This window comes from Cyphomyrmex costatus, unplaced genomic scaffold, assembly GCF_001594065.2.
Source record: "Cyphomyrmex costatus isolate MS0001 unplaced genomic scaffold, Ccosl1.0 scaffold112, whole genome shotgun sequence".
In the NCBI taxonomy this organism is placed as follows: Eukaryota; Metazoa; Arthropoda; class Insecta; order Hymenoptera; family Formicidae; genus Cyphomyrmex; species Cyphomyrmex costatus.
The window spans coordinates 3,168,521-3,182,083 of record NW_017275086.1 but is presented as its reverse complement, the minus strand read 5'-3'; the positions used below and the strand labels follow the sequence as shown (position 1 = coordinate 3,182,083).

At 34.7% G+C, this 13,563-nt stretch overlaps 1 protein-coding gene across 1 annotated transcript; it reads left to right on the top strand.

Annotated features, from left to right (window-relative positions):
• The first annotated feature begins 3,962 nt into the window (after nt 1-3,962).
• Nucleotides 3,963-12,388, top strand: LOC108777002 (formin-2). Its single transcript, XM_018543784.1, has 11 exons — nt 3,963-4,300; nt 4,598-5,018; nt 5,842-6,048; nt 7,398-7,468; nt 7,553-8,834; nt 8,966-9,087; nt 9,185-9,472; nt 9,619-10,156; nt 10,741-10,994; nt 11,052-11,209; nt 11,937-12,388. Exons 1-11 carry the CDS (start codon nt 4,034-4,036, stop codon nt 11,947-11,949), a joined length of 3,621 nt encoding a protein of 1,206 aa, XP_018399286.1. The 5' UTR covers nt 3,963-4,033; the 3' UTR covers nt 11,950-12,388.
• Nucleotides 12,389-13,563: the final 1,175 nt, after the last annotated feature.

Sequence of the window (13,563 nt, the reverse complement as noted above, 5' to 3'; positions counted from 1 at the left end):
CTCTAATTACGTCGCTCGCTAAACTAGCTGCAAATACGAGGATGCACTTTTTTTTCTGAATTAATTAAATAGCGCCAACCGGTGCTTATAATTAAATATATTTTTTAATTTAACTTATACAGCACATATTCCAGCAAACTCTAGTACCATTATAATACTGCAATAACATTCTTGACCACAAGTATAAAGCATCGCATCCTCGACTTATTGCATTTTTTTAAAGGTCGTAATAGAAGCTAAAGGAAAACTAACTAACAAAATATTAAGATTGTTATAAAAATTAATATATTATTTTTCAATAAAATTTGTAATACAGCTTATATTACAAACGTTGCAATGTTGTTGTAAGTTCTGTACTGCATGGGTATTTTGAAAGTCGATGCATTTTAGGCAAAAGTTCGGCGCCAAACAGTGGGAATTTATGGAAAGTCGAGTCCCAGATTTCCGCGTGCTATTTATATCACGAAGAATACGAACTATCGAAAGATAGCCGTTACCTTCATCGACCTCTGCATCGAGACATCGACCTCGTGTACTCGATTGGCGCGAGTTTGCGCCGTTCGTGACTTTCTCCCACTTTGTGCTAGATGAAACCCTCTAAAGGCTTTTCACCCTGTGCGATATCCCTTGTTTCCCCTGCTTCGGAAACCGAAGGCGATATTTTACAGTCGTGACGCGAACGGTCGGTGAAAAAAATACGTGGGGCGGTAACACGTCGTCGGGAACAATCGATAAAAGACAATATGCAAGTTTCCGCTTGTTCCAGCGGCACGCGCGAACTGCACGGTGCAACGTATTATATGCTGATGATGCTGTCAAAACGCGAGAAAATCAGGTAAGAGGGTAAGAGAAGTGTAACACAATGCTCCTCTCCACCGTCGCGTCGAATTACACGGTACACACCTAGCGTTACAATAATAGTCGCTCTGACGCACGAGGCTCTACCGAGCATGCTCGGTAATCCGTGCTTCGAAAACCCGACAGTGATTTTAATTCGTTATGATAGTGTAATAATGTTACGAAGCTAATAATAATGCTACGAATAGCAAAATCATCGAGCTTTTCCGCGTTAAATCGTAAACACCGGGTATCTATTGTAAAATAATATCGGTGAATATTCTTTATAATATTCTTTATATAATTCTTATATAAGAATCCTCTTGTTAAATCTTTTTTTAATGAAATATTCTTATTAACCATGCAACACGCAGAATGCTGAAAGAATGTTACTGAGATATTAAATAAATGTTTTTTTCAACATTTATGTTAATTTTTCTACATGATTGATTGTTACTGCAACATTTAAACAATAGCATTTCATACAGCATAGAATGTTGAAGGATCGTTGTTGTAATTGTTAAATTTAAATGTTAAAGTGCAAATATTTTGTCAATTTTGCAATGTTAATGCGACATTCACAATGTTACAATTTATTATTGTTTCTGAGTCGGTTCATATTAATTTGCTGAATTAATTATCTACTGTAAGTATTCATTATTCCTATACATTATTTATATAAACACGCAGTAACTAAATCTTTATCCTTTGTTTCGACAAATGTAGGATAAAATAAAAATCGAAATATTTTTGTATTAATTTATAAAATATATAAATATTCCAGTGATTTATTACAAAAATAAGTACACGAGATTGACGGTGAAAAAGCTTACTGCATGTATTTTTTAAATTAATAATTAATTAAAAAGTTAATTTATAACAAAATTAATTTGTAATTTTTAAACTGATTAATTTGTCTAATTGTAAAGACCGCGGTACGTAACTTCTGACGTAACGAGAGCTGTCCTCAGTTTATCGTATAATGCCAAATAGTACCGAAGAATGCTTCTCTATTATTTCTCGTCCTTGAGGTATTCCTCGAAATTGATTTCCCGAGGCATAATAAGAACTAAACAGTACAAAGGCATCGATGGTACGGCATTCTAGTAGCATAACTAGACGTCACCACGTGGTATATCGAATTGCTACTCCGAAGTCGTCGTTTTTTTAGTGCTACAAGAATATTACGTGTATCTTTTGTGTATATGAGATAGAATGAAAATTTTATTTATTAATATTCTGTGCATTACTGTCTATTGATAGTATTAATACGCGACATGAGGAATAGAAGATTTCTTCAAGAAGGAATGCTAATAACAACGAGATAAGCAAGACGATGCAATAGTTATTTATTGACCACAAAAGTAAATTATGTGTGTTGTAGCGAGGAAAATATTGGAGCATTATACTGGTTATAATTCAAGTTAAATCGTACATCCAGTTTTGTGACATCTCTTTTATAAATCAAGACGGTGTATGAAAAATCTTGTGAATATCCATGGGAAGTCTCGTTCCGCCGGAGAAGTTATCGTCAACAAATGTCCGGATTTCAATTGTATCCTATAGTCCAAACTTTGACTATGCATCGTTCTATTCGTACGTATAGATATGTATAAGATATCGACAAAAGTTTATTTTACTAGACGTAGAGGATGTATATATATACCCAATCCAACCAATTCCATATATAATAATATTCCGCTAAATATATTTGATCTGATCGTTGAAGAAGAATGTATCACTTAATCGCCGGTAGGAATGTCTACGATCCTTTATTTTTAATTATATAATACCACGCGAAAATTTCATGCTTCCTCGTATCTTATATCCTATTGAGAAAGAAATTATCGCCTTATTTTGTGATTAATGATCACAGCGCAAATATGTGTACGAGTTTTCGCTTTCATTTTTTTCCCATCCGTGGTAAGATTACGTGATTAATCTCAAAAGTTCAAGATAATAATAGTTGCCAATGACAGCAATATGACTCAGTAAAACAGATCGATGTCCTGTTATACGGGCATATTCACAGCCAGTGTTCAGAGGATAGTATACGCTGCGTGTCGTTGCGCCGTATCGCTCGGTTACCGCGTGTGACATAAGCCATAAGGTTATTAATATTGGCATTGTCAATATATCCGATTACTCAACAGTATCCAGTTATTGAGGTAATTCAAGATCAACCTAACTCAAACAACATCAATTCACGTTTTCCTTCTTAAATTGTCTTTCCGTGTATTGTTTTAATGTTAATCTATAATTTTGACATAATACTTAAGTAATACGAAGATTACACTTTATATTAAACATAGAAGATTACGGTAAGAATAGATTTATTATTTATGTATTGATTATTTAAGCAATTTGTGCGTGTGTTTCATTTATGTACAATAAGTAGCTATTTATGTGCATATTTATCTTTAATTCTTTAAGATGTCGAGCATTCTGAATAAACTGCGGAGTATATACGATGAATCGTTTAATTTAAATTAATCTTTCTCTTTTTCTTTTATTAATTAAGCTTTATTACTTTATCCTAATATAAGATTTTGATAAACGATTCTATTTGTAAAAAATATTTCAGTCTTAGTCACTAATCCCCACAAGTTATTGTGAACTTTTTATATCAAACGAAAAATAAATTTAAAAAACAGTTTTATTGAAAAATAATATTTATTTTTATAATAATTTCAATATTTTGTTAACTCTGTTAGTTTTCCTTTAATTCTTATTATCGTCATTTTCCAAGAAAATGCAACAAATTGGGGGCACTTTAAATTTAGGGCTAAGGCTATAGTTAACAAAAAAGTTAGTTAACTGGAGAACTATATTGTTAAACTAACATAGTTAATATAAGTGATCTTATAGACATATAATTATATTATTGAATTCAAAGCATCGAGCAGCTAGATCGGAGGTCAAGAAATTAGTGAGGCAGTGACAAATATTCGTGTTTACTTTCGTAGCGGTCGACACGCGGCGAGAGCGTATGAACGACGACGCCGTGATCGCGGGTGCCGCAACTCCCGATTATCGACCACGGATGCAGTCCCACTATGGTCAAGGCGCAGCCGCGGCCCAGGCGCGGCCGCCGCGATCAAAGCTGTCGGATTTCTTACATCTCTGGGTCAACAACATCCGACTGCTTTATTCCTGGGGTAGCCTAGAAAACCTGACACCACAGCTACCTAGTCCGATGGGTAATCTACAGAGTGACAGTAAGAAGAAGCAGAAGAAGAAGGAGACTGCGCCACCGGTGCCGACGTCCACATCCACGGATGTCGAACCCGAGACGACCGAGGACCAAAGGAAGGAGAAGCGGGACCAAACGCCCAAGGTTCCGGAAAGACGTGATGAACCACATGAGAGTCATGAGTCGATCAAGATCAGCTTCGAGAGAGTGCATACGCCGGGGCATGTCAAAAGACAGGCACCGCCGCCACCGATGGTGGTGTTATCCAAAGTACGTATTTGGTACCACCTTTTTTTTTTCTCAGGATGGATTAGTAAATTATCGATTGGATGAGTTTTTTTGAAGGCAGACTTTTGTGAGATGTTCTGTATAATTTAACATACTGAAATATATATCTATTATTAAAGTAAGACAAAGATATATAATTCGTTTCTAATTTCTTACGAGAAACGCAATGAAAAATTGAAATGTCTACCGATTAAATGCTACATAGGGAAAAGAATGTTATGCTTTCTGAGTGTCTCTGTCTTGAGTAATAGTCATCGTGTAAAATTATTTTATAATTAGGACACGCAGGAGAGTGTAGAGCCTGAATGTCGTAAGGATACTGTAATAACAGCGAAGCCATGCGTAACGACGGAGTCTTTCCGCTCGAGTCCCACGACATCGACGACGACATCGGTTCAGACGCCGACGACACTTCAGACGAACCAGCTGCCACCACTGTTGGTGACTGATTCATGGCGTTTGGCAAATAAGAGCTTGGTTGTTACGGAAATGCCGACGCCTCCCAGTCAAGAATCCTCAAGCGATAGTGTCTTTACTGATCCCGGAGAGCTTACTATGAGTCCAGTCACGGCAACCACTAGAGCGGAAGTGATGAAACGTAAACCAATCTTAGGGACGCTCGACAGTAAGGAAGAAAAAGCTCCATTCGTGATCTCGAAGCATAAGAAGATCCATCTTTCAGTAATGAGTCCCCGAATAAGTGAGAATGATTTTTTATTAATATTTAATCACATGGTAGATTATTCGTATCCTGTACATTGCTTTTCTTTGAAATAATACAAAAAAATAACGGTTTTGCTAAAATATCTGGAAAATTAATTGGATATAGATCTGAAAATAAGTTTATTGTAGAAAATAATTTATATGCTCTAATATAATTTATATGCTTTAAAATAATTTTTGATAGTTCAAATAAAATTATTTTCAGGTCTGGCTAAATAATAGTCTCTATTCTTACCTTTTCTATCTTTTTACATAATTTTGCAGAACATGCTATTAAGAGATTAAAAAAATCGACGATAACTTATAAAACCGCGTGTAATAGTCTATGTAATGGATAAGTAGGTGTTAAAACATAGATTTATGATATTATCGGTATAAACCATTGTATCTTGTATATGATACGAAGATGATACTGTAAAATGTGTAAAATGAGTCTAGTGTGTGCATTAAAATGTGTTAGGTGTGTATGGATGTAACTATCTAACTAAAGCTACGTTCCGATATTCACTAGTACTGAAAATATATATCTAGTTATAATGCACTTAACATGGACTCTTTAAAACTTTTAGAGGCAATCTCGCTCTAAAGAGTGAAATTCCATTTAAAACATTGAAAATTGAGCCTTTTTTCAGGACTGGCTCACTTTTCACTCTTTAGAATGAGATTCTACTCCAAAGAATCTAAAGAGTAGATTTTCAGCACTATTTTTTAGTAGTGAATATCGGAACCTATAATAAGTCGGTATGACTCACTTGCGTTCGGTTTCATTGACGTCTGAAACAAAAATGTTTCATTTGTAGGTAAAACTGCGGGTGAAAAGAATGCGATATCAGAACCGAGTCCGCGTACTCTACAAAGGCGACACAGCGTCTACGATTCTCCCGCAAGCGAAAACAAAGTGTTAAGAAGAGTAGCCAGTTTGACCCTGGATCGAAATAGCGCCAAGAAAAGAAGAAGCTCCAAAGGTATCACCTGCCAAAAGACGGATCGCTACAAGCAATCCAAAGGTGAGAGAAATGAGCGATCGAAATAGGGATTGTTGAAAAGAGATACATATGTTTTATGATTTAACGATTATTAATCTTATATTAAGAGGAGAGAATTTTTCAAAGATGTGAACTTTCTAAGGTTTCAGATCTCGTATCGAAAAACTGGGACATAAAAATAATGAAGCACTTCCAAGATAGAACACTCTTATAGCTCTTTATAGGTCAGCGTACGACCTAGAGAAGTCGTCACACACGGGCGATTGCGAACCTAACGCGAATCTTATCTCGTGACGGAAGAGAACGCGCGCGATAACGTTGCGAATGGTAAACAGAGCGGAATGTATATCGCTGTGAAAAGGAAAATCTTTTGCTCACAATGACATAATGCACGAGAGACTTTGCGAAAAATTACGAGGTGTGGAACGATAAAGCAGAATTCGATGATAAGAATGATCGGGTTCTTTCATCATTGGTGGCATGTCGATTAGATGTTTTTAAACGGCCATTAAACAATCTGTATCATTCGTGGCCGAGGTTATAGCGAGTGATACGCGCGAATCAAACATGCTTGTTTGTCGATATCTTATCGAAGGGGCGGTTCGCAAAGTTCGGTTCAGATTCTCGTGTTCTCTCATGCCTGTCTGCGAGCGTCGAAATGCGACAGTTCTTTATGGAGCGACGCGGCAAAATATCCGGAGTAGAAATAAAATCTGATAAAATCGAACGGACTCGAAGAGTAATCGCGAGAAAGAGACGAGAGCGCGTTTGCATTCGCACGTGTACGATGCGTGTATGTGTACTTATGTGTGTTAGTATCGCGCGATTGAATACAAAAAGATGTCTAACATAGCGCAATTTTTTAAATTGTAATTTAATATAAATGAATCGATGACTTCTCAATCAGGAGCTTCAAAAAGGTTCTTTTGCAATCCACGTAATTAGAAGTTTTCTGTTAAAATTTATACGTTGTTTATTGGCATTTTCACTAACATTCTTTTCAAAAATTACATTAATGATAAAGCGATTAAAAGATAAGGTATATAAAGGAATCGTTCATCTTGAATATAAAACGAGATAAGAACTACACGTTGATAAAGAGTCGCGTGTTGCTTTCATACATGCATTATTAATTAGGACGGATCGCAAGCTCATAAGTATTGCTAATGCTCTGCTCATATAAAGTTTAAAGTTGAGATAAAACAATTGTTCGTCTAGAAATTTAATTAATACTCGTGAAGGGTTTATCAAGTGATAGCTAAGAAAGCAGAAATATTTTGTAGTTTGATTGGAAAAAATATTCGCCGATCTTTATCGTAGTCTGAATAAAAATACTAATCTTATATTTTGTGTATTAATGGAATTTTCAGAACAAGAACTGCCAATCTGTCTGACCTCCGCACTACTAGAGAAAGGTGCGAAGAATAATTTTACGTCCCTGGTAAGATCCTGATATCTATTAGTTTGATAACAATCGACATGTCTATCGCAATTATTCACTTTTGGGATGTCTTGTTTTAATCAGATAGACCGGACAGACATCTGCGCGTTGCCAGATGAACTTCATTCAGCTCGAAAATCGAGCCAAGTGTGCTGTGAACACTCCATGCTTAAGGATACTTATTCATATGAAGAAGAGGTGAAGAAGCTGAGAGATGAAATCAAACGGCTGCGCGAGATATCTGCAGAACGGCAAATAAGCACCAAAGGCCAGTTCACTCAGACATCACCAAGAAGCACATCACCGGTTGATGGAAACGTCAATGAAACAAGCAACTTAGATACTGGATTATCAACGATCAGAAGTGACAGCGCGGATCTCAACCAAGTCAAGATGACTCTTACTTTTTCCTCTACATCGATCGACAAGGTCGATCGGTCATGCTTACCGCATAGCAGTCAAGCAAACGCGCCTAGTGAAAATCCAGCGTCATATCCAACGCCGTTACCACCTCCATTACCACCGGACGCATTCTCGAAAAACAGGTCTATTTCGATAACGACGTCATTTATCCCACCGCCTCCGCCACCATCATCTCCGTTTACGCTTACCACCGAATCGGTGCGTAACGGCGAAAGGACAGTTTCATCATCATCGACAAAATTGATAGACGTTTCTCCTAGGATACCGACTCCACCGCCGCCGCCTCCCCCCATGTCGGCGCAAAGTACCATAAGTACATTTCCATCCCCACCGCCTGCTCCATCTCCACCACCACCCACGCCGATCTTCAGTAGTGTAATACCTATTCCTCCACCTCCGCCTATGCAAGTCATCATAAGCGCGATATCTCCACCGTCTCCTCTACAAAACACGATACCGCCACCGCCACCTCCGCCACCACCTCCGCCCCCGTTTCCGTTCAAACCGATGCAAAGCGATGAGATTGGCATACCTCCTCCTCCTCCACCGCCACCACCTATGCTTCCTCAAAGTACAACGTGCGAGATGTCTTCTATGAAAATTACCATACCACCTCCGCCACCACCGCCGTCTTCACCGATGTTAAATACGTGCGGGATTCCACCGCCGCCTCCTCCGCCACTTGCGGGCATTACTGGTGCGATGCCTCCACCGCCACCACCGTTACTTGGAATGGAGCAGAGTTCTATGACTGGTCCACCACCACCGCCACCACCTCCAGGTATGGCTATGCAGGGTGGTATACCTCTACCACCTCCTATTGGAGGTTCAGGTGCAGGTCCTCCACCACCGCCTATGGCACCACCACCACCCCTGGGAGCAATAGGACCTTGCCCTTTACCCGCTCCACCGATTGGAGGATGGAACCTGCCGAACAGAGCTAGTAGGTATCATGATTTCAAAAGTACAGGGTACTCTCGGTAATTCTTTTTATTAATCGAGAGTACGCTGTACATTCTTTTCGGCTTCAGAATTTCAATATTTGCACCGCACACAAGTTCCTCCTTTTTGTAGTTATGAGGAAGCAACCTTTAAATCCTGATGTACCTATGAAGCCATTATATTGGACGAGAATTTTGGTACCAGTCACTGCGGCCAGCCAAACTTCATCAGGTACTTCAGATTTATCACCACAGGTTAGCAGAAAACAAATACTGTAATATGATAAAATTCGCTATTGACATAAAATGGTGATTTCTTCAAGAGTGACTATTTTTGTGATGTCTTATTTAGATACCTCTGTGGTTAGAACTTGCGGAGGAGGAGAATTTAAACATGAAAGAGTTCGCTAATTTATTTTCAAGGCAGGTGAGAGAAAGGAATCCGACCATGAAAAATGAGGGGACACCTCTCAAAAGTTCTAAGATCCAACCTGCGAAAATATTGGACTCGAAACGTTCAAAGATGGTCGGAATTCTTGAAAAGAGTCTACACATTGATTTTAGTGAGATCGAGAACGCGGCTTATAATTTAGACACAAGCGTGATTAGTTTAGAAGCGTTGCAACAAATCTACGAAATTGTGAGTAAACCGTAAGATAAAAATATAATTAAAATGCAAAATACGAGATATACGTATATCTATATTCGCAAATGCACTTTTTATTTGTCTTTTAATATATCGATTTCCGTAAATTCCGAGTCACTTTGATGTTTTTTGATTTGTAGAAACCGACGCAAAAAGAAATAGAAGAAATTGCATCTCATGAAGCAACTTTTCCGGACGTACCTCTCGATCAACCGGAATTATTTCTCAAACGATTGTCCGGTATAAAGCACTTCTCCGAAAGGATAGCTTGCCTGATGCTGCAATCTGAATTTCAGGATGCGATATCGTCAGTATCGTATAAATTAAACAATGTACGAACTACCTGTGATTTTCTGATCAATTCCGAGCCTCTAAAAAAAGTAATGGCCATTATACTGACCTTGGGAAATTATATGAACGGCGGAAATATGATGCGCGGCCAGGCTGATGGTTTCGGCCTAGAAATCCTCGGCAAACTGAAAGACGTGAAGTCCAACGTACCTGGCGTCACTTTGTTGCACTACGTCGTCAATGCGAAATTGTCCCAAGAAAAGGAGCATAATTTCGAAGAGCTATTGCCTTTACCTGTGCCTGAATCGGCTGACGTAGAAGCCGCATCCACAATCAAATTCGATGAAATCGCTAAAGAACTGGATAGATTGGATAAAGAATTACAATGTGAGTGTTATATATAATACAATATTACCAATATTATGTCTCAATCAAAAATTTTTATATTTATTTTCTACATTCATTTTTCTGTTTATAAAATATTATCTTACTTAAAAGGTTCTACTGTTTTTATTTAAAAGGATTTGGTAAACATAAAATATATAAAAGAACGAATATTATATGTAATTACATCCGTGTGTGTATGTTAAATTTCTTATTAAAATATTTTATAAAATTTACATTTTTTTCTAATCCATATATAATAGTAATATTAATATTATATAAATAGATACATACAAGTTGCATACACATTTTGTAAGTTATTTTTTAATACATACTTTAAATGGCTCTTCTAATATATACTTTAAAAAATTAAATTTTTCAATAATAGAGTACAGTTTTATCACTATTTCAGTATTAATCTGAATTTAAATTAAAAAAGCAGGTACGAATAATATGATGAAATTGTCGCATTAAAATAATTATTATACTTTTTCGTATTTATTCGCACATGTTATTTGCTTTGTTTGAATCATCTTTATGTATTATTTACACACATACATACGTTAAATGAAATTAATTTGTTTTAGCGTGTACACAAATGTGTAGTACAATCGTGGAAGCAGATCCATCTACGTCCAAAATATTTAAAAAGAAAGTAGATTCATTTCTGTCGAGGGCAAATACCGAATTGGCGAGCGAAAAAGAATATTTATTAGAGGCTAAAAACAAATTCAAAGCTGTGATGAAGTTCTATCAGTTTATTCCTAAAGGCTCTACTCTGGATACTGCAGAACCTTACGACTTCTTTAATCTGTGGCTTAGTTTCTGTCGTGACTTTAAGGTATAATTTATAACGCCTGAAATTATCGAGCAAATTACAACGGATTATACTTTGCAGGATATCTGGAAGAGAGAACAGCAACGAATACGAAAAGAACGACTGGAAGTAATTCGAAAAAAGTTCGAAACCAAACCCGAAGTTGTAAGAGTAAAATTAAATCCGCACGGATTGAAAGCAAAACTACAAAAACTTACACACAAGAAGCAGACTCAAAGGTAGTCTCGTCGAAATGTCCATTAATTAATAATGATTTGAATTAGGATGAACAGTTTATACGAATATAATGTATAATCATATTCGTTGAATTTTGAATTTCATGAATAATTTTTTTAATATTCTGGAATTTGCAAAGAATTTAATTGTATCATAATTTCTAATTTATATATTTATTTATTATTTTCAAGTTGAATATAATGATATTCTGAAAAAAATTTTTAGTTTCAAAAACAAACAGGTTGTTTTGTGCGACGGCTATTATTATTATTATTATATAGAATTTGAAAAATTTATTTATTTGCTCTGTTTATAAAAACTTATATTACAAATTTTGCATTTATAAAATCATTTATTATGAAAAACGGCTTTTGAGGAAAATTTCGTATCGCTCAAAAATAATAAATATAATTCTAAATTTACATTTTACAATTTCAATATTAGTTATTATTAAAAAATATTAAAGACACTTGAAATTAATGCAACGAAATGTGATCGGTTTTCAAGTATAATATGCCGATCATGAAATATTCTTAAGTTCGTGTCACACTACGCATTATAGAGATTGAGAATTGCAAAATAGAGATTAGAACCTGTCAGATAAGTAATTTTAATCTGTTTTGAATGGTTAAATTCTTCAGTTTGCAACCCTCATTCTTCAGTGTGACACGGGCTTTAAATATCCAATCGATAAGAATTCTATGTTATATGCGAATATAATTGTTACAGACTGAAATGTTAACAATGCACTAAAACGACAATGTATACTTAAATAGACATGTTCGTGAAATTTATTCATTATTAATATCATATTCAAAAAAATATTGATATTTCTTATAAGTATTGATAATCTGACGACAACTTACGGGTATTATTGTACTTATGAACACATTCCAATTTCTATATTGTTTCGAGCAATTTAGCAAGCGTATCGGAAAACAATGTTCAGTAAAAAAAGGCCATAAACAAGGTTTGTTCTTTTTAGCTGCATTTTCTTACATTGTTTGCATTTGACATAAAATAAATGACGCAGATCTTTATAGAAAATTGTAGGAAGCTGCAGAAAAGCAAACTAAAGAGAATATACCTATATTCTAATAAACATCCATGATAATTCTAGAAGAGAGAAACTTTTGTGCCTCATTATACTATATACATTTGTTTCGTTAATTTTCATTACTCTGCGCTAAAGAATTTCAATAAAAGAACATTAATTGTGATAATTATTATTAATCTTGTTAATTATTTATTTATTTATTTGTTCGTTGGTGTTAATTTATACTAGATTGTCATGGATTAATAAATAAAAGTGTATATAGAATGTTAATTATACGAATTATTGATGTTATTTAATAAAAGTTTCTTTATAAAAAATAGAAAGAATGTATTCATTAACATTTAAGATTTGGTATATTGCTTAGTTTTAAAACATAACAATTTCCGAATCGCCCAACTTTATGATTACAGTTCTCAAATGTTATAAATTTGTTACTTCTATTTTATGAAAAAATTTATATCATCCAAATATTGTTACTATTTATTGATAACAAAATATACAATAAAAAGCGTGATATATATATATATTTTATAAATATAAAATTTTTATTTTTTAATAATACTGTGTTATAATAAGCTACTTGCTTATTTCGTTTAATATTTGTTTAGTTTCTGTTATTTTTTTTAGAAAATGTCTAAATCTATATTCATGACATTCTCAAATACCAATAATCGGGGAACAATGAGCAATATACAATATATTGTTATATAATAATGATTTAATTTAATTAAAGTACAGTAAAAACAACGCAGACAATTTTTACATAAAAACTTGGTTACCCTTAGGTTAAAGAATACATATCATCACATATAACTCCTTATGATATCAGGTGATGACATATATTGTTTAATGTTTTGTATTCTTTCAAAACAGTAAGAATAGTTAGGTTGACATATTTCAAGATCAGCCACATTGGATAAAACTCGTTTGTCTTGATATTTAGAATTGATTCTTATCGTATGTAAGTTTAATATATAAGGTGAGAGAGTTATCGAAAAATAATATTTAAATAAATCTTTTTGAATATAGAAAGAATTTTACATAGAAGAAATATATATAAAGAGAGAATATATATGATTTTCATTAGACATTTCATATATAACCCTTAATATCGCGTTATTTATGATTTAAATTGATAAAATGAAAATGCATTTAAAACAAAATTTATTTGAATTATTTTCTTTTCCTCTTTTTTAATCATCAAAATTAAGATCACATTAAAGTAACCTTGTATTGAGTATTTCGTTTTTTTTTTAACAGAAAGAATTTGTACTTACAGATATCTACAATGATAAACGG

Bases quoted from the DNA above. Each gene is read 5' to 3' on its own strand.
- LOC108777002 (XM_018543784.1), top strand. From the start codon at position 4,034: ATGGGTAATCTACAGAGTGACAGTAAGAAGAAGCAGAAGAAGAAGGAG. The intron at 7,469-7,552 runs GTAAGATCCTGA...TGTTTTAATCAG, and splicing joins AGAATAATTTTACGTCCCTG to ATAGACCGGACAGACATCTG. The intron at 8,835-8,965 runs GTAGGTATCATG...TCCTTTTTGTAG, and splicing joins GAACCTGCCGAACAGAGCTA to TTATGAGGAAGCAACCTTTA.